Raw genomic sequence first — 27,352 nt, forward strand, 5'->3', positions numbered from 1 at the left:
AACACAGTTTGTATGATCACACTATATGACCAGTCAGACCACGCTGTGCTTTTTTGAACTGGTTGCTCACTTTCCAGCTGAACTCGAGTGAGTAGTGGTGGTCTCAAAGGTACCTACAGTTTTTGTGAAAATGAGCAGGTAAATAGAGTGTCCTCCACGGCAATGAGGAATTCAGTGTAAATGAAACCACGATATCAGGAATTGGAATACTCACAGAACAACATTACAAATATTCCAGCCATAAATTTCAGTCAGAGTTTTTGCTCTGGGCTAATCCAAACAGGAGATGCGAGGCTACAGGGACGCAGGCTTTATCCACTGCTTTCTGAACTACGCTTCCAAATCAGCAGGATTGAAAAACTGGCATGTCTTAATATCACTTAACCCATTCCCACCCTTTTGTGGTCTGTGCTTCTTGACCTTTGTTAAAATTAATTGCCTTGAATATCTGATGCTAAGGTTTTTGTAGACATATTAGGCAAAAAAGACCATTGAATATTTATATTTTCTCTGTGTCACATTATTTGGTTATTGTTAGATACTGGATTTTAACCTGCCTTTGTCTCCCTTACTTTGTGTGTGTGTCTAACCTTTTAATGGCTTTTAGGTCCTTTCCTGGTTTAACTCATTTTGCCTCTTAGCCTTCCTGATTTGTTCCCCATGTGAGTGTGCTATTCTTTTGAACACAATTTTAGTCATCTGTTCTTGTTTCCACATTTTTGTGTGATTCCTTATTTTTGAATTAATCAAATAGCTCCTGATGAAGCCTTGCTGCTGTCTTTCAGTGCTCTCTTTGCATCAGGGTAGTCTGCTGTCGAGCCTTTAATACACTTCTTTCAGTAACTGTCAGCTCTCCTATGCTCCCATTTCCATCTGAATTTCTTCCAAAAGATCTACCCACCCATTCATTCCCTAAGCCAACTAAAATCTTTTTGAAGCCCATTCTTTTTCTGCCACTCCACGCTTTCATTGGCATCATTAATTTTATTGTTTTATGATCAGTTTGGTATGTATACCTTCCACCTTTGTCTTAATCAGGAAGTATTAACTGACAAGCTAAATAATAAGCAAAACAGCCTTTCTTCTCTTACCTCCTGAACTGTCTGAAATCACAACTTGTTCTCAGTACTCTTCAGGAATCTGCTGCGCACCTTGTCTCCCATACCACTATTTTCCAGGACCTTGTGTCCGTGCGGAGGGGTGGTGGGTGAGAAGGAAAAGTTGTCTGAACTCTGCTGACTATGGGACTGTTACCACCTTCTTGGAGGAGTACAGCGTGTCTGGACAGAACCAGAGAGAGGACACTGGACTAGGTGGGTGTAGGATCAGATGAGCAAAGCAGCTCCCCTATTATCAGCACAGGGGGCATTGTGGAGTGAAGCTGTAGACCAGCTCAGCTGGAGCTGGAAGGGAACAGAGGCAAGGAATCTGTAAATTATAATATTGTTATTTGAATACCTAATATTTCATCATCTATCAGGCTTATTGTTGATGTTATTTGGCAAAAATTTGAAGGCCTTATTCAACAATTACAAAAAACCCAACAGCCCTAAACTGGTATGGCTTTTGCCTGAAAAAAGCATCAAGACATGCCCCGTTGCTATTAGAAAACACATACAGACATGGCTCTCTGCAAACACTGTCTGTCTCTAATGGCTTAAAATCAAAGGCAACAAAATAAGCTCCAGGCAAGACAGATACTTCAGGAAAGAAGATATAAGGTGTAAAGAGTGAGACAGAAGTATGAAAGATGTGTGGAAAAGCATGAGCTTAAAAAAAAATGGAGAGGACGCCTGACAGATAAGAGGGGCCTGTTTACCTGAGAGCAGCGTTATAAAAGGAATAGTCTGAGTGTAAGAAAAAATTGCAGGGAATAGCAGACAAGTAGATTGCAAGGGACACGGGAAGAAAAGCAGTAGAAGGAAATGAAAACAGACAGGTGGGGGAAAAGAATGTAGCATCCATCAGGATGGGGTTTTACATTTCTTCACCAGGGAACATTTAAAACCAAATTATTTTTTATTAAAATGACACACACAAGAAGGAATTGTACAAGTGTCCTTGATTCTGACTGGAATGTAGCTAACGATCTTAGTAGCTAGAGCAGGGAGACTGGAGTCAAGAGGAACATTTCTATGGTAAAAAACCCCTCTGTTTAATTTCTGTGTTTGGTTTGAAGGGAAGCTGTTTGCAGGCTTCTTAGAGATTTGGAGTACAAATAATCATAGCAGAGGTGGATCACTGGATCTGACTGATGGTTATGATAGCAAAGGTATGATAAATGCAGTTTATGACAATTACATGGATGGTAAAAATAGATCTGTGCTTACATGGTGTTTGTGTCTATTTCTCAAATGTAGGCTTAATGTGATACCATTTTTTCATTTTGGCTTCTCTGCATCTTGATATGCTGGTATATTTAGGGAAGATATTTTTGCTAGTATATTATTTATGTATGTCTTTGTTACCTTGCAGCTCAGAGTTGCTAGCAAGTGCTATATTAAAAAAATTATAAAGCATGTAGCGCTGTATATGGCTCAGGGAGACAGCTCTAATTCAGTGAGCCTCAAAATTGATTTAATCAAGATCTAAATAATTTTTTCCTATAAAAATATTATTGCTCTAAATCAGTTTTAGAAAACTTTAGCTAAACTTGAACATTATTGTTAGTACAACTGAAACATTCCTATTTGCTCATAAATAGAAATGCTCTGTGAGAATCAGGTGCAGAAGCTGTTACAATCTGAGATGGTGTTCTATCACAGCACACACTTGCTGTCACAGTCACTTGGCATTTTACCTTGTACTCATGCCAAAACTGCATTTTGAATCTTCTGAGCTACAGGACACAGACTAGAAGATTCTAGCCTTCATTCCAGCCCAAACTGGCCAGGAGCACATTGGTCTGATACAGGGAGGGTCCATACATGTGCTCAGCTGTGCCAGGAGAAGGACAGAGTGTCAAAGCTACAAACTACCAGCATTCACCAAGACAGAAAACAATATTTTCTTCTCCAAGTTGTGTTTTCCCAGCATGCTACATTTCATCTAACCTAGAAATGTCATAAATATATCATTTTGATGATGAAATAATTTAGGCATTTTCTACTCAAGCTGCTGTACCAGTATGTCTATTTAGTTACAAGAATATTTTTCTACTATGATCATTAAATCAGATTGACTGCTAGTGCTGGCATAGTTATAGGGTGTATGTATGTCCTTCTATATATGGGGCAGGTGAGTGCGTGTATACATGTTTGTATACATATAGCTATGTATAAAATTCATATATACTGGCAAATATACAGCATGGCATACTATAATAGCTTATGCTTTAAGAAAATACCGCTGCAGGTCTGTTATCCACAGTGCTGGGATGACAGGGAACCTACAAAGAATTTGAAGCCTTCTTAACAAACAAAAACTCAGTTTCACTGTCATTGCAAATAATTGATGGGATAAATCAAATTACTTGAATATTGCTTACAGAAGAGCATTGCTTTTTTGAGAAAAGGATAGAAACAAGGCTGGGTTGCTCCACTGTCTGCCGAAGCAGGTAATTTGCTCCAAGTCCAAGAAGATGGAAGATGGCTACATATTAAATATTTCTGATTAAATATATGAAAAGGTAAAAAGAAGAGATGTAGTATCTTTGTTGGGCCTATTTTAGAACTCTTAATCAAAAGAAGCAGGTGAAGGAAATAGATACCAAAAGCATCCAAAGAAAAGCCACTAATGATCTCTGATTTCTGACATTTCCCTGATCTCTAGCTGATAGAGATTGATTTAAGGTCGGAAGCATATAGTTTAATACTTTTCCAGGGATGTTGTCATTTGTTGTAAGTCTGGAAACTCCTGACTTTCTTTCCTGTAAGTACAAGCCTGCTAAATCAAGTTGTTCTTCTACCTCTACTTCTTCCGATTGTCCCATGAATTTGAGGCCTTCCTTCTAATGATTGACATAATTTAAAAATAGTCTTATTTAGAACTTACATGTAAACACACATTATTCATATAATCTGTTACCTGACCTGATCAGTCACCATTCCTAGGTATTGCAGTATCTGCTCCTTGCATCAAACATAAGCCAGCTAATATCAAATTCAGTTTGGTGGGACAAAGATAACACATACCCAGTTATTAAGAACATAATAGAGTACATATTTTTCATGAGGACACCAAAATGTATTTGGTGGCTGTAAGCAGTGAAGGTCTCAGAATAGGGAAGAAACTATAATCTCTCTTTAATTGGTCCCATACTACCATATTCTTCCTCAAGAACATCTGGGATAAACTCTGGATTTTACTACATGTAATGTTTGAAATTATGTCTCTCTGTTCTGTAAAGGATGTTTGTAAAAGTTTTGAAACTGACATTTCACGTGAGTGCACAGTTATCTTTATAGATGCAATGCAGATGTTTCCAGATGTAGTCTTCCTTATTTTCACTATGCAGCCCATCAGTTCTTTTCTTTAAGCCCTTTCCTTTGCTAACTGCCATTAACTTCTCTTACTTTTCCAAAGATTTAGGGGTACATTGTGAATTTACTGTGATAAAAGCTTCTTGCGCAAGTAATTCCAGTGGCAAAGTTGAAAGCTGTCACAATTTTAATGTTTTTCAGGTTTTTGTTGCTTGGCTTTTTTATCTTTTTTATCTTTGGAATAATGCTGCTTTTCTGTTCTTCAAGTGTCCTTACTTGATTTGAGGGTTACTACTGTGATAAACCTTTGCTAACTTCTATTTGACACATTCTCATGAGAAAAATAGCACATAGGCATTTCACTCCTCTCTGTTCTGATCTGAATTTTCAGGTCCTCTTCCTTGGCAGTCAGCAAAACTAAACCAGCTTTCTTGGGCTTTGCCTGGAGTCAAGCTTTCCCTTGTAGGTAGGTACGTGGCACCTTCGTTATTATCCAGAGCAATCCCATTGAAAGGGGATTTCCCCATATCTACTACCTCAAGTTATGCCTGATGGTGGTGGGAATGTAGTGTTTGCATGGGAAAACTTGATAGCAGACTATTCCTGAAAACTACGAGGCAAAGAAAAAAATCTAATATTTATACTTTTTTAAAAGAATGAATAATACTTATTCAGTATTATTTGAGTTGGATTTAGTTTTTAATATTTTGGATGGGTGACACTGAGCTGACTGCTCACCACTGTGAGTGACATGTTATCCATCTGGCCACTGGACCATGAAGTTTTATGGCCAAATGAACGCAGGCCATTGCCGGGGACTCTGAAAAGCCTTATGTACGTTTACGATGCTATATAATAAGGGAAGTCTTTTAGAATATGTTTGAAAATTTCTGAAAAGGTGTTAATGACGTTCTCTCCTGCAGGGATACTATTAAACCGGTAACACTGAAGCCATGTGGCTTTACAAATAAAGGGATACCTTGAAATCAGTGTCAGCTTCTACATATTAGAAAGTAGATTTTCTATGAGCTACAGAGCGGAAATATGTATGCATGTATTTTTAAAGTTATATAGACTGTCTCATCTGGAGATAATCTATATAATTCACACTCTGCTTTCAATCTACATCAACAGCTCATAAAAACAAGAGATACAGCTCTGCTGTATTATGAAAAGGAGACCCCAACCTGTATTTTGCAGCACGTGCCCATTTCTGCCAAGCAGCAGGTGCAGTGTTTAATGAGTGCTCGGGTGGACAGTCCTGCAGTACGTGCCCATTCGCTCCTGGTCCCTCAGAGAGGTGCCTTCTAACACATGACGAGATATCGCAAAGATCTGATTATTTTTCATAGTGTTAATTTGACAGTTTAAAAGACATCTTGGCGTTTTGGTAATATTTAAATTGCTTGTCTGATAGAAGAAGTAATGAATGGGATCTTCCTCTTCGTATCCTGTTCCCCTAGCCAAAGTGACTGATGCTTTGTTTAAACAAGGAGTCCCAACTGTTGCAGTGGAATGACTCGTAGGCAACAGTTTGTAAGAAAAAGTGGCAGAAAGAATGCTTGGTTATGTATGTTTTTGTAAGGGTAGCAGGGGTTTGTATTAAGTGGATGCAAATAAGTATAAACAAAGAGACTAATTTCTTTTTAACTTCTTACTTGGCAGATTTTAAAACTAGCATGCTGCGGCAGGATACACTCATTGGGCAACGAGGTACATGTTCACTTATGCTATCATATGGATTGTGAGATTAGGAGTATGTTTTGTTCTTAACCTTGCAAGAAGTTTTTAGGCCAGCTGTTAAATATTAGTATTTCAGAACTAGCACTGTTTTTACTTCATGCCCAAGTACTAGCAATTTCCTGGTGTAATTTGCTTAGGTAAAGCCTAAGAAGTCCCCTTTAGGATCAAGTCCTTGAAAACAAGTAAGCCTTGGTTGAAGTATCAGATCACTTCTCTCTGCCAAAAAAAAAAAAAACCCCAAACCACCAAAAAGTATAGCTGTTACTAAATATAAGTCTTGGAACAGACTTATTTAGCAAGTAAACATACTAATTTTTACTTCAAGTTAATACCGAATTGCTAAGAAACTTGGAGCTATGTTGTATACTTGTGGGAGGTGAAGATCTTAGATAATGTGACAGCTGTCACTTTAAAAGCAAAAGAAAGAATTGGTAATATCTGTGTTATGCACAGATCTGCAACTCAACATCAGTAATCTATTCCTGCCGCTCTCAAATAGAGGGAAAAGTAGATTAGTAGATGGCCAGCATGTTTCCACACAGCAACCACAAAATGACCGCCATGCCTAGGTGATGAATATACTTATTTATATATGCAGAATGCAATATATCTGCAAACCATGATTTTTTTTTAAGTAATCAAGGTCACTGTCATACTTAAGCTGCGCTCATAAATTAAAAGGCTTTGTTCCAGAACTGACTTTGCCGTGTATCTCACGTTCTCAGTGATGCCTGTGTTAGTTTTAAGGAAGGAAAAACTGAAAATTGGGTTTAAATTCCGATACGTTTGCACTTAAGTCTAACATAAGGCAGAGAGGTACATTTTGAAGGATGCACAGGTCAGCGTCGGTGCCCAGCCGGGAGCCTCAGCCTGTGGTGCGAGGCAGGTGAAAGGCAGTGGGGCCTGGCACATGGCTCCTGCTCGAATTTTAGCTCCTCCGGTAGGAGCTGCTGCTTTGCAGCGAGGCAGGTTACGGCTGGCGAACGAGTAACACGTTCTCCCTCAGGACAGCTGCTTCTCTCGGGTCCCCTCGGGCCTCTGCAGCCACACCGTCCTGTTCGGGCAAAGAAAAACACTTGAAGTCCGGCACATCCCTATCAGCCCTTGGAGGAAAAGCTGCAAAAACAACGTTTACCCGGACCGTGCTGGGAAGTGCCCCGTTCAGCCCCGCTGTTGCTGCCCGTACTTACCGCAGCAGCGGGCAGGGCTCGCCCCGGGCGGTCCCACGCCGGGGTGGTGCCGGGTGGCGCGTACCCCCGGCTCCGCTCCCGCCCCCGCGCCTTTCCCCGCCACCATGGTGGCGGGGGAAGGCGCAGCGGACAGCGCGGGGGGCTCCGGTGCGGGCGGACCGGGCCGCCCAGGAGACCTCGACGAAGGGAAGCGCCACGGCCTCGGGTGAGCCACCTCCGGCCCGGCCGCGGCAGCCGGCGGAGCGCGGCCCGCGGCGCGGAAGGTGCGCGTTGGGGCGGAGGTCCCCGCCGCGGGACGAGCGCGCGTGGGGAAGGGGGTCAGCCAGCGGGCGGCTGCGGGCCGGCCCAGGGCAGGGGCCCGGAGCGGCCATGGAGGCGGGAGCCGGCCGGCGCGCTCAGGCCGCGCCGCGCTAGGCGCCGGGGCCGCGGGGCAGGTGCGTCCGCGGGGGGCGCCGCTCCCCGCCTGCCGCCCCTGGGCGGCTACGGCTCGGCTGGGCGCCGGCGGAGCGCGGCGCTCGCTCGGCTCGCGATCGTGTTTGCGCATGACCCCTCCCCGCCTGCGCCCTCCCCTCCCCGGCGGCAGCGGCGGCGGCAGGGAAGGTTAGCCTCAGACACAGGCGGCTGCTCGGCGGCGGCGGCCGCGGCGGCGACGCAGTGCAGAGGTGCGGGCAGGTTGCGCCGGCCCCGCGCCCCGTCCCTCCCGCGCCCCGCCTGCCTCCGGAGCCCGCTCCCCGCCGGCGGCCTCCCCGCGCCGGTGTCGGGCCGGCCCCCCGGCCATGAGCGCGGCGCTGGGTGTCCCCCCGCCGCGCCGCCTCCCCCGCCGCCCCCGGCGGCTGCCGGGCTCCAGGAAAGTAGCTTGATGAGTGTCCAAAGTAGCAGTGGAAGTTTGGAGGGGCCGCCATCTTGGTCCCGGCTCTCCACGTCCCCACCGAGCCTGCAGGGCTGCTCCGCGGCGGCGGCGGCGGCCTCCCAGCTCCACGGCGCGCCGCCCGGCAAGCCGCCCAAGGAAGGTAACCAGAGCGCCGCGGGGCTGCGCGGGGGGCCCGGCCCTCGGGGAGTGGCCCGGCAGCCGCTGCCGGAGGCCGGTCCCGGGCTGGCGGGGAGCGGCGGCGGCGGGGGAGGCTGGTGCCCCCGGCGGCGGCGGTGGTGGTGGTGCGGGGTCAGCGCTGGGCCCGGTGGCGGCGAGGGGAGCCTCGGGTGCTGGGCGAGCGGGGCCCCGCCGCCCCCGCCCGCGCCTCCCGCCGCCGCTCGTTAGCGCGGCGGCGCCTCGTTGTTCCCTCCCGCCGCCGGGCCGCGGAGGGGGATCGGCCGCGCTCCCTCCGCTCCCGGGCCGTCCGCCCGCCGCCGCCGCCGCTCGCGTCTCCTCCCGCAGCGGCTCTCCTCGGGCGGCCGCTCGCCGCGTCCTCCCCGCAATCGGTTCCCCTCCGCCAGCGGCAAAGTAAAAGTGCTGCGCCGGAGGATGCGGCCGTTGTTGCTGGATGGAGGGAGTCGGGCACTTTTGGCATCATGGAGGTGGGGAGGAGAGAGGGGCCGACACCGGCGGGTTCGTCCCCGCGGGGAAGGCGCCCTCGGGGGTGGCCGGTTTTACGGCCAGAAGTGACAGGGCGCCTTACGGCCACCGCGGAATGACTGCAACTTTCTCCTGTCCTCCATCACGCCTTAGATGATAATATTTTTCTCCTCCCTCCCCTGCTCCTCCCCTCTTGTGTTACACCGACAGCGACAGCAGGGTGTTGTGGGTGTTTGCAGGGAATATCTGTATGAAGGTTATGAGCAAACAAGTCCCTTCACTATTCCCTTTCGGGTATTGTCTGCTTTTCCTCCTTGTGTTGAAATGTATTGCCACAAGATGTAGCAGTTATACAGCTAGTGAATCGCTCGGTGCTTTTAGCTAAAATAACTACTTGCTGAACGCCGGTTAGCGGCGGCGGCGAACTTTTATACGCGGATACTTGCATACTGATCAGTTGTATAATTTTACTTGATTTGCCCAAGTTTAGTGAATACCATGTAGCGTTTCTTGTAGCATCTGCAAAACGCCATTGCCCAAGCAGGAAACTTGCTAACTTAAAATAGAAATAATAGTGAAAATGAGGAGTCTTTGTTTTTCAGGTCTTCCTGTAGCCGCTTGCTTGCTTTTTTTTTGGTTGATAAGTGATGTACGGACTTGGTAACCAGGATTCAACATCCTGAAAACGTATAACGCAGTCTGCGTTTCTCCATTGTCCATGCCAGTAGTTGTATCACTCTGTCACTTTTGCACACGTTCCTGCAGGTAGATTGACATGAAATGCTCTAGAAAATACCTGGAAAGGAATTATGGTATATGTTAAAGATGCTGAGTAAAGTGGCAGGCATTTTGTGCTCGTCTTCTCTGGGAAACTGAAGCTCTTAGAAAAACAACCACCACTGGCCAAATATGTAGTTTAAGTTTATCAAGAGTGGGTTTCTACAGTGTTGCCACACTTGTTATGAATATATGTGCATGTAATATTCATATAGAGTATATATGTGAGGTATTTTTGGATGATTTCAGATACCTACTGTACAAGCCTGAAATGATTATTGCAGCACAACTTACATATCTATTTATTTTAGAGAAAAATGGCGTTCCCTGAGTACCTCTATTTAGACAAGGAAAAACATTTCTGTGAAATTAATTTTGAACATGATGATGCTTTTTACTTTTTCCTTTCTTATGACTCATGCTGTTGGATTTTCCTGGGTACTGTAATTTACATCCTCTAATACAGATTCAGGTGTTACAGAGTAATCAAAATGCTGGTGTTTGGTTGGTAGTATAATGTACTGTATTTGCGCGGTGTTCCTGGGTCGTGATAACTGCATGTTCTCACTGGGTAGTTCTGCTTGAAAATCAGCATAAGCTGCCAGCCGTGCTTGGGTTCATGCTCGTAGGCTGTTACCAGCACACCTTACTTCATGTATGTACATTTTACAATGAAGTATCTTGCCTGAAATCAATAAGCCCTGAACTATAAACATGTCGGTATGTTCATAGACATTGGCTTATATATATACGTGAAAGAATGATGTCATATCAAACTAATAAGTGTGCAATGTTTGCAACGCAGTGTATTTATAGGAGTTTGTGCTCTCATCGATTCTGAACTTGTGATACCTTGTGATGTTAACAGAGGCTATGAGCTTTGGAGCAGCGCACGAGGCTGCTGGCCCATACTGGATCAGAACTGCATCGCTGCTCATGCCTTTGCATGAGTTTTTGGGTGGGTAATGTTTCCAGATATGGTGCATTTGGCACTTTGGCTGAGCTTGTGGCTCGGCCTGGCCTTCTCGAGTGGGGATTCAAATCCCTTTGGTTGGCTTCTGTGACAGTTATGCCCACGTTGCCTTTGGATGCGCAGGCCTTCACTGAGCATACCATGTGTGCTGTGGTTTATCCGACCTTACCTTTGATTCAGTGTGAAAGTTCGGTATGAGCCCATGTCTCTCATATGGGCTTTTAAAGGGTCTGATTTATTAAGAACAGAAGCCCCCAGCACCCTGATTTAGGAAGTCCTAAAAATATTCTCTGAAGCTCTAATATGGAGAAAGCAAAAAGAAAAGCTCTGGCATATGTAACTATCACACAAAGTTTTGTTGTTTTTTTTTAAATACACCACCTTGCTAGTATCAAAAAGGGACTACTTGGGAAATACAGGTGAAATTAAAGAAAATAATTAACCTTTTTTGAAATGCACTACAACGTTGCAGCAACATTTTTCATTGGCTGTTATTTTCTATATCATGACTTACAGAGGCATCATGGCTTAACTGTATAGATTTGAATTTATGTTTTAAGGCTTTAAAATGAAAGGACTGGGCTAGACTTGAATACGATTGCATCTGTTCACTTTTATTGTTCCAGAACTGTCTCTTGTTTGCATTTCAGTATAGCTTGTAAATGTCTGTAGTTCTGTCAATTGTTTTATATTCCAGTAATTTATTTGTGGGATATGTGGTCACTTATTCAAGAGCCCTGCAGTAGATGCTATCAGGAATTTAGGAGGACTGTTACACAGTATTATTTTACATATAGTATGTGATTACGTGGCTAAATCTTGTGCCACAGCTCACATAATTGCAATCACACAACTTCATGTTTGAAGTTTCTTGACTTTTGACTGCTTTATGCGTGTAACTAAAAAGACCAAAGGACATAGCTGGAAAGTGTGGTTTTGTACATGAGGGATGTTCAGGCCATTGCTGCCAAGGCAGAGAGACAGAAGAGATTTTTGGGAAATATGTATGAGTGTCTTCAAATAGCGCCTCTTTTGAGGTTAGGGGCAGTGCCACAGTGTTTGGTAGTCCAGCATGATGCTTTGCAAGTTATTTTTTGTATGTGCTGTTGGCTTTGAACACTTTACTAAAAGAAAATCAGAATGCCAAATACAACCTTGAATTACCACGACAGGAATGTGAATGCCAGTTTTCAAATTTGAGCCCAAATTAGCATATTAGGACAAAATGGTAAATGAACTCATGACATCTATATGATGCTCTTTGAAGAACTAATGTTGTAGTGTGGCAAATTTTGTTGGCGACTTTTTTTTTTTTAAATGTGATAAATGTATATTATTTATATTTATTGTTACCTAAAATGTGATGGTAGTTGCTGGTCTGAGCATAAAGGTACAGTATACTTCCTCCTTAAGTTTCCAGTCTAGAAAATGTTTCTAAATGCCAGGTTGTGTCACACATGCTGCCTACAGTATATTAATCCATCAACATGAAAGCTACCTGATCTTATTAAAACTTCCAGGATTTTTTTTTCTGTTGTTTGCTTGTAGCATAAAAACTCAGCTGCTTTATTTGCTTAACCAGTAAGTTCTTGGTAAGTTTGCTGGTTTTTATCATTCAACTGTAGATTGAGAATTTTATAGATTTGGCTAGTTTATGGGGGAGCAGGGAAGAATCGGAACACTTCGTGTTTAAATATGATGGTATATTTTTACTTAGCATGAGCATAGCAATCATAAAAGATTATTTTGGCTGGCTATAGCACAAGCAGGTGTTGTGTAAGACTTTATGTTGTTCCATTGATAAGCGCAGATTCTAGCTCGTGATGTTATTGATGGTTTTGTTGCAGATGTGTTTCTCATAGTGAGCTGATGCTTATCCCAGATTCTTATGAGATTTTATAGCGTGCTCAAATGAGAAATGGGAAAAGATGACCCCTTTTTTTTTTTTTTTTTTTTAATATGGGCCCTTATTTGAATCTCGTTTTCTAAAAAGCAAGTGCTGCAGAGAATAGAACAAATTAGTACTTGGGTGATTGTTTTGTTTTAATTCTGTTTTAACTTGCCTGGAATGGGATTTCCCATTAACCTATTCCATTTTAAATGGAGAGAGAATCAATATCTTTAAGGACAGGCTGTATTTATTTATTATTATCTCCATTCAAATAAAAAGCTTGTTATTTCTTTCTTTCTTTTTTCCTATATGATTTTTTCTTGTTTGTGTTTTCTTTCAGAAAGTAATTTTTTTTCTTCAACAAGCTGAAGTAAACTTGCTTATTAGTAATAACTCTGGTCTGCAATTAGTCTTGACATTTCTTTGGGTTTTCTTAGAGCCTGGTAATCCTAAATGGTTGAAATATACTGTTGGGACTCCTGGGAAAGGCTACCGTATACAAGTGCATCGCGGTCAAAGTTAGATCTATAGAATTTTGCTACCTGAAGAATGGAGATTATGGAAATATGACAGGCTTAAATAATCCTTTATGCTTTCTGTGTTCTTGATATCAAGTTGTGTTTTGAAGTAGTACTTACTCCCAATCCAGATTATTCCCGTACTAAATTTCTTGCCCCAACGCTGAGTTTTTTTACACAAGAAAATGTTGAAGTTAGTAAATTGTGTTTATACAGTAGAGTATTTCCTGAACTATAGCTCCCGTAAAACATAAAAGCACACGAGAGGGGAAGAAAAGCTTTGTCTTTATGAACTTCATGAACTTCTTTCTGTTTGGCTTGGTGCTTCAGCTGTAAAAGAGGAGAAGGAAAATTTGGTTTGCCAAATTGCTTTGAGAGGAGGTGAAGGTGAGTAGAGGAAGAAGGGTGGTCAGTGTTTCTGTTGAGAATACCAGTGCTCCAGTTGTGATTGCTGGAGAGCAGTTAAACAGAAGCTGGCCACCATAGTATAACCCAGTTTCTCAGGTGGGCTTGGAAGTAGAAAACTTCTAACAGTTGCTGAAGATAACACGGGATGAGTACTGCACTTTACGTTCAGTACTTAAGGATCAAGTTCAGCAGCAGTAGAGAAGGGTTAGGGAGCATCAGAAAATATTTTGGATCCTACTTTTCTCTTCATCTTGACTCCATCCTTGATGAGATGCTCTGTTTGGCATAAAATCTAAGGGTCCGCTTCCTTCCCAGGCACCTTCTCTCTGGAGGTCTCACTCCTTTCTTTTGTTCCTGAGCAGTGTGCCAGCAGGAAAATCCTTGCAACCAACCTTTCCCTGGGGAGGATGTGGTAGGTGGCAGAAACATGAATGCTCGTGAGCTTTAATCGACCTCAGTCAAACAGTCCCAGAAGAGGGGAGCAGGAGGGCTTAAGTGAAGTTGGACGTGCTGAAGATTGACAGGGGAAGGCTGGGGCTGTGCGAGCCTTTGGGGGTAGCTCCGTGCTGGAGGGATTGACTGAAATCAGAGTGATTATATTACTAATTTTAATCATGACTTAAATCAGTGAGCAGGAAATCCTGATTAAATAATTGTTTTTAATTTTATTTTGCATTTGTGCTTAATTATTTTTCCTAAAGAAAAGTTGATTCTAATTGGTCTAATTTGATCATGCCTCTTACTAGGCAAGAGGGTACGCATCTATATGCATTTATTTAAGTAGTTATGCAGCTTAGATTCTTAGTGTTTAAGAAACATAATTCCCCATGCTTTAGACAGCTTTTAGCTAACTGTATTAGCTAAATAAAATGAATCCTAATTGTGCTAGATACATAAGAAGAAACAAATAGATCCAAATGTGGTTTGCATTTAAACCAGATTAAGTAGAATTGTCTGTAGTTTGTGAAATGAGTCAGTTTTTTCTGATCACCGCGCCTTGTGAGATTCAGAGTTAATATATCAAATCCAGTCACCATTCCTTCTTGTTCATCACTTGGAAAAGAAAGCCAGGCTTTCCTGCTTTCTGAGTTGTCTGTTGCTGTGTAGCAGTTCCGAGTGAACCTACTGTTGAAGTGGTTTAACAAATGAAAATGGCAGAAGCGGTTGCTGGTGAAAGCCAGTAGAGTGCTTCAGAGCTCCAGTTTGAGTGGCTTGCCAGTGGCTTCCAGCAATGTGATGGTTTGGCTGCTAGCAGAGCATTAAAGTTTATATCATTTGAATGTATTTTTCCCTTGTATGAATTTAATAGATCATAAACTTTAAACCTCACCATAGATTCTTACTGCTCCAAGTTTAGCTTAAACGTTTAACGCTGGAGTGTATTTTTAAAATATGCAAATAAGAACAATTATCCACCCTGTGCTCAAAAGGCCTTTTTAGCTTTAGCTGGAGATGCTCTGAGGGTGGCAAGGGTCCTCAAAGGATTTAGAGGGAAGGCTAGGGATTGTTGGATGACTACACAAGCGTGATGGGAATCTAGTCGCTTTGGAATGGGAAACTTAATTTACTGGAGCTTTTACGTGAAACTGAACATCACGGAGAAGGTCGGTATTCCCTGGGACTGCGTCTGCTTGCTGAGAGGTGGCAGCAGGAGCATTAAGCAATGTGTCTTGCCTCATCATATCTGCATGGTTTTAAGTGGGTGGAAACTTAAAGGCCGCGGTGCTTTCTTTATAATGTCCTTAAGAACAAAGCACTCTGCACTTCAGATTCTAAGCGATGAGGATGGTGGTAAAGAAACTCCAGAGTGCCTTTTACAGGAAATTTAAGCCATAATTACTTGGAGATTGGCAAGTACTGGATTCCCTTTCTTTGAACTTCTAATACAGCTATACCTATAAGAGAAAAGGAAGAGAAATACCTTTTTTGAGGAATAACAGGAAATCTTGATGCTTTTACAAAAATCCATTGTATGATGTCACATAGTCCCAACCTTTTAGATATTTAACTAATTTTATGACTGTACCCTGAGCTCAAAGCATCTAGATGCTTCAAGCACTGTGTCCTGCAGCTGTAGCTTCTGATGGATTGCAAATTTTTTTTTTTTTTTGGAAGTAAGTAATAGAGCCTCTGAACTATATGCATGAAGGCAACAAACTAGAAAGTAATGCTAAATATACAGAAAATATTTAAGTTGGTCTTCGTAACTCCTGTAAGTCTGAAAGAATATAATTTAGATCCTGGTATTCACTCCATGAGCCTCTGATGCCCTTGGGATCGTACAGCTTTAACAGCAGAGTTGTTTCCTATTTCTCTTCTCTACCACTGAACTTTTGGAGCTCTTGAGTTTTGGAGACAAACTCAGATGATGGTACAAGTTGGATTTCTAATACTTCTTTCGCTCCTGTGGCTTAAGCTAATCAGGCCTGTACATTGCATAGCTGTATTTGTTAAGTATTGTGTTTTCTAGTTGATGCTGCGTTCTTATAGGTTGCACAGTTTTGTCCTAAATTTTGCAGCTGTACTTCAGCCAATGCTTCCCCCCCCAAACCCCTCTTTCTAGCTATTTTGGTCCTCAGGGAGGTTGCAATCTTTGCTACTTCTTAGCTTATTCCTCGTATAAGTGATGAGAGAAGTAGTGTTCTCTAATAAGCTGGTATATCCATTATAAAACAACTGAAAATCAAATTGACACATTAATAATATTCACTTTAACATCAGTAGAAACATGTATTTTTAAACTAACCTACACAGAATTATAATTAAAGTATGTTTGTTTGTTTATTTAGACAGGACAAATTTTTTTGGTTGACACTGGTGACTTACAGCAAGGTTTATATTTTTCTAAGTGATACCATTGTAAAGATCAAATGTATTTGCAAATACAAGATTGTAAGGAAACCAGCTTGCTTGATAAATGTGTTGTAAGTATGGTGAAAAATAGAGTAACTTTGAAATACCTTTGGGTTTATCTTTTAAAAATATATCCGTTTATGTAGGAATAGGTTTTACAGGTATTATGCTGGAGGTCTTAATTTACTGGCAAATTCCTTTAGTCTTGATGAGTAATGATCTGTTTTTAACAGTTCTGTTAGAAGTTGTATTAAAAGATGTACCTGAAATTTGGAAACTTTTCAAAGTAAAAGTACTTGTGTTATTTTTTCATAATATTCTCTTACCTGTCTTTTGCCTTCCTTTTAAAATAAGAGTTCTTATCTGAGAGGCATGGCAGAAATATTTGATGACAACTAAGCCTACATTTGCTGCCCTTTGAACTAGAATTTATAACGCATAGAAAGTGATCACACTTCGTCTTAGTTCAGATCTGGATACTGTGTTCAACGTCATACACATTGAAGAAGCATGTTTCAAGCTACCTCTTTCTTTACATTTGGCATTGTGCATACTACAGTATGATGTCCATTCTTCAGGATAACTTTTTATTGGAATAATCACATTAAAATGCCATATATATTAATGTGATTCATAGCTTATTTATAATACCTTGTTTTCTGTAGTGATTGATAAGTTTTAAGATCATCCCCGAAGACCATAAAATCTTGACTTGAGTTGTCTGATCATCTAGTCCCTTCTGGCTTCTTCAGTTTTATCTGATTATTTTTTCAGGACAGAATCCCTTCTTGTCTGTGCTTTATTATTGCTAAGGTATATCCAGGAAAGTGTCCTGCTTCCCTTTCCCAGCTCTTTTCCTCCCAGTGTGATCTCTTCAGCAGCCAGGTGAGAACTTACACTATGGCGAGAAGAGTGGTGGTGGTCTAGGTGGTGTGATTATCTTCATAAGGTAATTTTTTTGTTCCAGTTGTGGTGGTGGTTATTATTAAGATTATTATGCCAACCGTATCCTGAGCTACATCGAAAAAGCGTGACCAGCAGGTGGAGGGAGGTGATTTTCTCCCTCTACTCTGCTCTTGTGAGACTCCACCTGGAGTACTGCATCCAGCTGTGGGGCCCCCAACATAAGAAGGCCATGGACCTGTTGGAGCGAGTCCAGAGGAGGGCCACGAGGATGATCAGAGGGCTGGAGCACCTCTCCTGTGAGGACAGGCTGAGAGAGTTGGGGTTGGTCAGCCTGGAGAAGAGAAGGCTCCAGGGAGACCTTAGAGCAGCCTTCCAGTACCTAAAGGGGCCTACAGGAAAGCTGGAGAGGGACTGTTTGCAAGGGCATGTAGTGATAGGGCAAGGGACAATGGCTTTAAGCTGAAGGAGGGTAGATTTAGATGAGATATTAGGAAGAAATTCTTTACTGTGAGGGTGGTGAGGCACTGGAACAGGTTGCCCAGAGCAGCTGTGGCTGCCCCCTCCCTGGAAGTGTTCAAGGCCAGATTGGATGGGGCTTTGGGCAACCTGGTCTAGTGGAGGGTGTCGCTGCCCATGGCAGGGAGGTTGGAACTGGATGATCTTTAAGGTCCCTTCCAACCCAAACTGTTCTATGATTCTAAGTGTGGGGATTAGTCACTAGGTTTTTTGTTTGGTTTTTGTTTCATTTGCGAGTCAGTTATTCCTCGAGCTGGCTGTTGTTTGGGAGTGGTTGCTGCGCCTTTGACACCTGCTTTAGAAACGTTTTGATTATTAGTGTTGCATTTTAGTTTCAGTGATTCTGTTCACAGTACTGAACTATGGTAAAAGACTATCTTGTAGTTTTCTACAAGCTTTAAATAAAGTGGAGTAATTCTTGTTATGATAACTTCGTATTTAGTATTATGAAGGGCTGTTATGAGGAGTGGGATTTTCGTATTTTAAAGTTAGTATAGGATGCAAATAGAAGTAGTTCCTGAAGATAAAGATTTAGAATTTTTAGATGAGATACAAAAAGCACTTTTTGCTGTGCATATTATTGCTTCAGTATGTGATTGTTTTTTGTGAAGTTCATTGCCTATTTAATTTACCTCTACTTATGTAATCAGATTGCATATTACCTCTAATTAAATTGTATTATTAAATGATTGTGATACTAATAATGCCTAAGAGAGGTAACACCAGTATTCAAACTATGAAAGGCAAATATCATGGTCTTTGCTTCCTTCTTAGATGATGGTGTTTTGTATTCTGCATCCATAGATGTTTTCATTTCAGTCACTTGCTTGATACATGCTGTCATGTCGAGAGTGTCCAAGTGGTTAATATTAAGGAAGAGGCAATTTTATGTATTCTGCATGTACATGCTTTTATATATACACAGAATGTTTGTGTGAAGTCTTGATGAGCTCTCTGTTTGGTCATTAGGAATGCTAATGTTGTTAGGACCCCCCCATCCCCCATAGCAGGCTCATAAACAAGGTAAGCTTACACAAAAACTTCAGCACTGCTTTTTAGTAAAAATGTTCTAAATTCCTGTTGTCTCTTATTACATACTACTTAAAAACTTGTTTCATTTTTTCTGGATATGTCATTTTGTTAAACCTGCTGAGTAATTCAAGTGATACAAAATTTGGCTGCTAGTTTAATTATGCTATAGTTCTGCCGTATCTAGAGTTTTAGCTTTTTATATTGCTGTTTGCTTCTAAACAGAAGAATAGAAACACGTAGAGTTCACAAAAAAACAGTCTGGTTGTGTATTAGATTATATATTAGTATTATATTTCTTGTATTTTTCTCCCCATTTGTTATACTTGCAACAGATATCTTAATTTGGGAATGAAATACTGAAGCTATGAACACAAAATAATTTCCAGTAAATGACCTTAATAGTGATATTTTATTTTTTTTCCCCTGTGTCGTGTGATTGAAAGTTGACCTGATTTGTTCTCCTGGCTAAATCACAACGTGCTGTTCTCTCTGAGCCTTTCACTTGTTTTTCTCTTCTAGAGAAGTGCAAACAACAGGCACCAGTCTCTGCCAACGTCTGACACCACCTTCCTGCTGTTTTCTTTAAATCTCTCTTTTTCTTCAAGTTTGTTCATACAAAAAAAAAAAAGATAACCTGCTATTTTTACTTTTTGTTGTTCTTGTGGCTTTGAAATCCCGTCTTTCTCAGGGAAACAAGTGATGAGGCAGCAGTAGCAGTGACTGTCGGAAGTTGCAGAATTTGGCAGTGTGTCACCATCCTTCTGGCTCTCCAGGTGGGGTGTGTGCTCTCTCCTAGACCAGGTCCCTCACCCTGCCTCTGGTTTCCCTTCCTGACTGGTGCTGGGCCACAAGGGTCTTGCCCAGCTCCTCTGCTTCCCCTGTGTTTCTCTAAACTGTCATTTTCCTCCTCAAACTGTGGTCCCCCTGCTCAGCTTTCATTTGTGCATGCTGCTGATTTTGCTGGAGGGAGGGTGATCTTTAAAGCGAGCAGGTCGATGCAGTAGAAGCAGGAACCTTCCGGACGTTCAAGCGTCGACTGCCAGCGCTCAGCTGGAGATGCACTCGGTGACATGGTTTTGCAGGGATGTAGCCGGGAATCTCTCCTCTTGTGTCCTGCAGCACATCACCACGCGGGAGCTCTCCTGCTGTAGAGCCGGCAGCAATTGTGAGCGCTTCGTGCAGTTAGGATTTCACAGCCACAGGTGCCTGTGTCTACAAAGGCTGGAGAGGAATGTTGGTTGGTAGGGATGTAAATGTTTTGGGTTTTTTCTAACAGTTATAAATATATGCATGTACTCAGTTGTTTGTGTTTACCTGTGCCACTTCATATTTAGAAGTTTTTCTGTATGTAGACTTTTATCATGCGTGCCTATTAACTGTGGCAATGCGGTACCTGCAGCCTGCCTCAGGGGCACATACTGTGCAGTGGCCCTGCCGGCAGGGGCTCTCGCTGGGCACGGGCAGGGTGAAGAGGGTGGCCTCCAGCTTGCCTTTTTTTTTTTTTTTTTTTTTTTTTACTCCCTGGGACCTGCTGTTGGTGAAATGTTATCTTTCCTGGTGTGTTTTTATTCAGTTGCTTTTACTAGTTCTTAAATTTCAGTTGTGTTTTTGTTGCTGAGATAGATAACCCACTAAAGCAGCAGGCCTGGGTCCACCAGGGGAAGGAATGTGGTGTGTGCAGCAGGTATCCCAACATGTCTGTAGACTCGTCAGGGTTTTAACCTTGTCTGACTGTACTGGTCAGGCACTGGTCTCATTTGGACTTCCTGCCTTTTCTAACTGATAGAGGTAAGCCTGGCTTGGTTCTGGATCCTCTAAGTCCATTACAGATTTTTTGATAGGTTTATTCAGTTGTTAAAAAAAGTCTTCTGCGTGCTTAGCTTGGTGTTTAGTTACCTCCAAAGTCAGGAGTATGGAAGCAGTTGTTTTAAATGTATGTCAGGTGAAACACATCCCAGTTCACCAACTGTTGGTAAGGTGTACTGCCACCTCCCTTTAACTAAGAAGAAATGTGGTTAGTTTTGTGGGGCAACAAGTACTATGCCCCTGAGTGTTCAGGTGCTTCTGTGTGGTAGATGATGTTAACTGCACATAAGTATTTTTACTGGTGTCTTGAAATATGTTTTGAATATATACCTGATTTTTTTTTTCCCAATATCAGAGACTTAGAACTCCACCCTTTCCTAATTTCTGGTTGTCCTCAGGGCCTTAACTGCATTTATATTATGAAATTTATTCACGTGATCGCAGGCTTTGTTCCATGAAGTGTGTTCTTTGCTCAGTCTACAAGATGGCCGGTTCTCAGAAAGGGACTCCTTTCTTCTAAAATGTGAATGAAAGTGATATTATAGCAGAAAAGAAAGCTGGTTTAAAATTAGGCAATGAGCGCTGGATAGGAGAAACGGCTGTAATGCAGATTTCTTTAATGATAATGCTGAGCAACACTAAAACTGTGTTTTTGATAGATGATTACATAGAAAGTTTCTTTGTGAACTGGGTGGATGCTGAATTTTTAAAAATGTTCAGTACATAAAGTTGCAACTGAATTTAATGTATGCTGTTGGTATCAATAGGCTTTGTAGCTGTGCTGGAAGAAGGATGAGTACAAAGTTTAAAATATTTTTTCCCCTTAGCCTTAAACGTGATTTTTCACCGATTCATATGTCATTTCAAACAAGTCTCTTTTTTTCCCTATCTGTAGAATGGGAGCAATGCTGCAAGGTCCTAGGAAAATGTAGGTGTAGTCATTAACATGTCAGCTTTGTGCATGTGTAATTTATCTATTTAGAGCCATATTCTGAAAGTCTCCTCCCTACAAAGGACTTTGAGGAAATTAGTTTCTTCTCCTATTCAGCGCAGCTTGGATTGTCTTGTCAGTTCAGAGGCTGCTGGTTGAGTTGTAAATTAAAAAAAAAAAACACAACAAAAACCCCAACAAAAACCAACACAAAAAACCTGCAGAAAAAAACCCCCACAAAAACCTAAGGAACTATATCTAGTTGCCTGATTCTTTGAGCACCACCTAGCCTCTAGACAGGGTGCCTACAAAAGAATAGTGAGCCATCTCCTCTCCAGTAGCATGGCTCTGCTTAGCACAGGGGCAGGGTCCCCATTGCATGAGCTGCCTAGTGGTGTGGTGGTTTCTCACACAGCTTGTGATTCTGCAGTCTGAATCTCCTAATGTAAGGGGATTTTGTTTCAATTTTTAGTATTTTCTATGCTGTGTGCACCATATGGGTATTTTGAAAGGAGGAAACTGACAGTGTCATTTGAGGTTAATAGCTTTTTTTCTTAAAATGGTGTAGTTCAAAAGCCAAAATAGTTCATGAGTCTTGTGGTTACAGTTAGAGGTGAATTCACTGTCCCAGTTTAATCTTAGAGGTGTAAGAAGCTTTTTTGTGTGTTTGATGTTAGACTGTGGCCTCTTATATAAGTATATGGGGGTTGAAGTTACAGTCGATCACAAAGTTATGAGTGAAATATATTAATCTATTTGGAAAGACTTAGGATTTTTTAATTTCTTGTTTGTAGCATATAATGGTGAGAACAATATAGGTTAAGAGTTATGAGAGATCAGCAGTTTGTCCTGTGTGCTCCAGGGAGCAGAGCTCTTGCCTCAGCCTTGAGGGTCAGTGGGCTGTCTGCACTGGGGAGATTTTGAAGACCATGAGGGCAGAAATGGCAGTAGGAGCTACGGAAGTAAGGAGATTAGGAAGTTCAGGGAATTAACAACTGAAACACACTCCTATTGACACAAATACAGCTTTCAAATACCAAATGACTCGTATTATAACTCAGGAAAATAAGATACATTTATTCTGTGAAATTGGGGGGTGGGGTGTTGGACTGCCTTTCTACCCTATAGGTAACTTCAGAGAAATTTATTTGGGGAAAAGGTGCGCAATTTATATTTGTTCCTTCCTGGTTTATTTTTTCTGAGGAGTGAGAACCAAAAACCCTGTGGGAAGGGACATTGCTTGCTCTCTTCCTGCTTGATAGGTGACCTCTGCTTTCAACTTCCTTTTCACTCCTTCCTTGGATAGCAGAAACTGCTGTTTATTTTTGATATGTGCAAAAGGCCTGTGCCATTTTAAATTCTTGCAGAACAGCCATTTCATGGACTTGAGCATTTAGAGCTCCTTGTTTGTTTCCTTATAACTGAATGCAGCAAATGAAACTTGCTGTACTTTCTGGTATTTTTCTAGGTAGATGGCTCTTCTTCAGGACTGCTCCAGGCTTTTGGTGCTTTTCAGCATAGAAATAGAGAGGTGGATAAGTAGTGAGCTTTTGTTTCGAGTGTGATGCACTTTTGAGAATATCACAAAACTGGTGTTGTCTTGTGACCTGTTAGTCTGCATTGCCAACAAGTGACCCATGAGCTTACAGTGTGCTTCTCCCTGCTAGCTGCCTCTTCCCTAAGGGGACAGGGAGCATCTGGTTTTGCAGCAAATTAAGCTGAAATGGGCAAATTCTGTTTCTCTCATTCTGTTTGGATACCTTTTACAGAGCTGTCTGGAAGCAACAGGAATTGCTGCAGATTCCTCTACATAGAGATGAAAAGGGAGCTGGTAGAGATAGGCAGGCAGCACGTCACCTGCATGTGTGCAGCCCAGGCTGTATTAGTTTTTATCTCTCTTGACATAATGTTGTGTTCAAGGCAGATGTTTGCTACCTGGGAAGACAGTCTTCTAGTGTTCCTGCCACAGATGTCTTGCGTAACTTTAGCCAAGACTTCAGGTGCTTTCTGTAAAACATAAATAGGCTTTTCTTACCTTATAGGGGGATTGTAAGCATAAACTTCTTGTCTGTGTATTATATATTTTTTATCAATCGTAGTAGTAGTAATACAGTGCAATACAGAAACACCGATACTGCCCTATGGGACACTAACAAGGACTTTTTTTACTTTCGATTGACCGAGGATCTCCAGTAGACTAAAGAAACCCAAAGGAGTGCCGTCATGTTTTCTCTTATTCATTCTTCTAACTTGGTAGCATAAAGCAATGGATTTAGGTGTAGTTTTTCTTTGACCAGAACATTATTCTTAACTTGATGAAAGCAAAGTTACTGGTTTTGACCTGACAACTGTGTAATGAATCATCCCTTTCCAGGAGAAAGCTGTATGAAACCTAGATGTGATTGTTTAAGGCTTTATGGGAGACTTTAGACAGGTTAGTATCACATTTATGCAGGCACATACTATAGTGGTCAAAGATGACAAGAAACATCAGGAGGATGTATTAGTTGGCTACCCAGTTGCTGCCAAAACTGACAGTTATCTTGAACAGAACTTTATTAAAAGCACTTTAAATGAGTGCTTTGTATCTCTGATTATTCCATCACTGTAGCAGATGTTCAAATCAGATGCTGTCATTAAAAAAGAGTTTTACTGAAGATGCATTTGTTTTTCAGTATCTATACAGTTGTTATTAATGGACTAGATGCTTAGAGCAGTGCTTTAGACAGTGAGAATCAACTAGTCAATAAACCTGCTCCTGGGTATCACTGTCTTTAGCTGTGAAGAGTGCAAAATGGTTAGTGAAGACTATGTTGACAAACCTACTTGTTTCTTTGAAATACTCTGGCTCCTCCAGTTCACTATTAAATGGTAGAAGTTGGTGGTGTTGAAAAGCCACCAAAATCCTTCTGCCAAATCAGAACCTGCTCTTTGATTGCTCTTGGCAGTTCAGAATAATCTGGAGAACAATTGCAAGTGAGTAATCCAGCTTTTAAAAAGCAGGAAAATATGACACTTGGGATTGCACAGCAGCAAGTTTCAAAGGAATGGATACCATTCCTTGTAATGAACATGTTCAGGATGTCACCCACCTAGTTTTTGTATGCTCAGAGCATTGACTTCTTTTTCAGGCTCATTTTGCATAAGGTGGTGTGGCCAACAACTCAGGAAGGCTGTTTTTAGCTAATTTTTTATTATTTAAAGTCGTAGTTGTATTAGTTCAAAATAAGTCTTTTTAAGTAGGATGTTTCCGGAAGAGATGTTATTCACTGATGATACTTTTCTGTGGAGTATTTTTTGTAGTGGCTTTTCTGTTTGATTGATATAGGAGGGCTCTCATGATGGGAAGAGATCTTGCAGTTTGGGATTTTGACGTAGGAAGTAAACTCTGGTCTTACCTAACTCAATATTGGTTTTAAGAGCCTAGAAGGGATTACTGGACACAGAGAGCTATTTTGGATGTGGGGAATTCTTCCAAGTGGATTGTTGTGCTGTTGGGTACAGTAGATGTTTCTGTTACTGTGCCCATGAACTGTCTGTTGCATTCAGTTTTTGTCTAGTTAAGGTGTGTGGAAGAGAGGAGAAAATATAGTGATACCAATCTTCAGAATGTAGCCTCCTCACTGCTGTTGAGGGGTGGCAATTCCAAGATAAACAGCTTTCAAGATGCTAGTAATGTACTGCATGTTCTTTCAGTTGTCCTTTTTCCCTGCATTCATCACGTGAAACATTATTCAACAGACTCAGGAAGGACCTTGTCGTGGTTCTGTTGCTCATAGCAGTATTTGCTATGCTAACGCTTCCTGTACATGGTGCACATGGAGTTATATTGGAAGTTTGGGAAATGGATAGGTAGATGCCATGTTGAGTGTTCTATGATATATGTTATCTTCTGCATCCAGCTGTGGGGCCCCCAACATAAGAAGGCCATGGACCTGTTGGAGCGAGTCCAGAGGAGGGCCACGAGGATGATCAGAGGGCTGGAGCACCTCTCCTGTGAGGACAGGCTGAGAGAGTTGGGGTTGGTCAGCCTGGAGAAGAGAAGGCTCCAGGGAGACCTTAGAGCAGCCTTCCAGTACCTAAAGGGGCCTACAGGAAAGCTGGAGAGGGACTGTTTGCAAGGGCATGTAGTGATAGGGCAAGGGACAATGGCTTTAAGCTGAAGGAGGGTAGATTTAGATGAGATATTAGGAAGAAATTCTTTACTGTGAGGGTGGTGAGGCACTGGAACAGGTTGCCCAGAGCAGCTGTGGCTGCCCCCTCCCTGGAAGTGTTCAAGGCCAGATTGGATGGGGCTTTGGGCAACCTGGTCTAGTGGAGGGTGTCGCTGCCCATGGCAGGGAGGTTGGAACTGGATGATCTTTAAGGTCCCTTCCAACCCAAACCATTCTATGATTCTTTTTATTAATTAACCTATACTTGCCAACTCATTTCATTAATACAGAAAAAAACACTGCAAAAATAATGGCCTAATAGTTTCTGGGGCAAGATGAAAAAAATTTGAATCTGTCAAGAATTCCTTCAGGAAAGCTAGCATAAAGAAAAGTCTGGCTAAAACCCAACCTGTTATAAGGATTCACATGCCAAATAAAACTAAATGTTGATTTGTTTTCTGAATAATGAACAGGATTGGAATGAGACTCAGCATGCCATTGTTTCAGTGAATGTTGCAGAAAAGCTTCAGTAGTTTTCAGACCCATCCACGATATTAATTGTTAGACAGACTTCAGTCTTGAAAGCTGTCATAGGCATGCAAGTTATAATTTTTCAGATTTGGGATGTAATTTTTAAAGGTGCTTAGTCAGTTGGGTTTTTTCTTGCTTTTCAAGTCTATTACCTACATTAGTGCTTACCTTTCTTCGGTACTGCGCTGCACCTCAAACAGGTTGTGTTTACACCCGTGCAATAGGTTTGTTGTCTGTGGTGTTGAAGGAAAGTGCAATTACTTACATGCAATATGTAGGGAAAATGCTGTCACTCAGAAATAAGAGCTCTTCATTCCTTCAGGAGGCCTGTGCATTGTTCTTGAGCCATGTGTGGCTTTTGGGCAATTCAGTTGTATTTCCAAGGAGTAGGATTGGTAGAGAAATTTGTCAGAAACGAGGCATCGCCAGCTTGCCTTGGACATAGTTGCATACATGGTTCAGCCCCAATTACAATAGAATAGAGCCTTGGGGAGCTATTGTCCTCTCTGTTGTGTGAATCACTCCCTGAGTTCAGAATGAGCCATTCTGAGTTGCCATCCTTGTGGCATATACCCACATGCATGAGTATGTTTTTGGTTTGTGGCCAAATAAAGGCATTGGTAGGCAACTCGTAAATTCATCTCTGCGTCTCCTGCCTACAGCCATCTGATGAGACACATAATGGCTGAGGGATCCTTAGAATAGGGCGCCTAGCTGAAAGGCGGAGAGAATTAAACATTCTTAAATTGTTACCCACAAATGTCTCCTAGATGATCTGGAGTTGGCCCAAGTGGTTTATTCATAAGTCTTTCTTCAAGGCGTTAGCAGAGGTTCCCTCAGGAATGTATTTCTCTGTAATTCACTTTTCTTTTCCAGGTTGTTGGCCAGACAGTTGAAATCCAAAAACTGGCAGCACAGAGATGAAGTATAAAGATCATTAACATTCTTTAGTGTTAAAGAATTTATTTCTGTTGTAGAATGATTTGCAGAAAATTACTTATCTATCCAGCAGCCGAAGTTTTCTTTGTTTTAGATCAAATTTCTGGACTGTTGAACTGTTGGGAAAAGTGAAATAAACAATGTTCAAACAGCATTTAAAAAAAGTGAGCTATGGTCATTAAAAAAAAAAACAACCAAATCCAAAACAACAAACCACCACCGAAAAAGACTTCAAAAAATAAGTAGACTGTAT

General features: G+C 41.9%; 2 protein-coding genes across 4 annotated transcripts in view; one reads left to right on the forward strand and one right to left on the reverse strand.

Annotated features, from left to right (window-relative positions):
• Positions 1 to 5,650: 5,650 nt before the first annotated feature.
• LOC142602360 (uncharacterized) lies at positions 5,651 to 8,023 on the reverse strand. Its single transcript, XM_075756689.1, has 2 exons — positions 7,355 to 8,023; positions 5,651 to 7,218 (listed from the first exon to the last, which is right to left on the reverse strand). Exons 1-2 carry the CDS (start codon positions 7,896 to 7,898, stop codon positions 7,004 to 7,006), a joined length of 759 nt encoding a protein of 252 aa, XP_075612804.1. The 5' UTR covers positions 7,899 to 8,023; the 3' UTR covers positions 5,651 to 7,003.
• The window catches only part of TLK1 (tousled like kinase 1), a 68,883-nt gene continuing 48,958 nt past the window's right edge, over positions 7,428 to 27,352 (forward strand). The window contains exon 1 of one of the 3 annotated variants that reach the window (XM_075756681.1): positions 7,428 to 7,559. Coding sequence is in view for 1 of the 3 variants with exons in the window: in XM_075756679.1 (XP_075612794.1) it covers positions 8,214 to 8,364 (151 nt within the window). In the remaining 2 variants the exon portion in view is untranslated. Of the gene's footprint in view, positions 7,560 to 7,968; positions 8,017 to 8,213; positions 8,365 to 27,352 lie in introns of those variants that run through there. The other 2 variants (XM_075756682.1, XM_075756679.1) reach the window with 2 other exon arrangements.

Source organism: Balearica regulorum, chromosome 6 (assembly GCF_011004875.1).
Source record: "Balearica regulorum gibbericeps isolate bBalReg1 chromosome 6, bBalReg1.pri, whole genome shotgun sequence".
NCBI classification, from domain to species: domain Eukaryota; kingdom Metazoa; phylum Chordata; class Aves; order Gruiformes; family Gruidae; genus Balearica; species Balearica regulorum.

Coding starts and splice junctions, on each gene's coding strand:
- LOC142602360 (XM_075756689.1), bottom strand. CDS start 7,898: ATGCGCAAACACGATCGCGAGCCGAGCGAGCGCCGCGCTCCGCCGGCG. Junction 7,219..7,354: donor GAGCCCTGCCCGCTGCTGCG/GTAAGTACGGGC, acceptor TTGCCCGAACAG/GACGGTGTGGCTGCAGAGGC.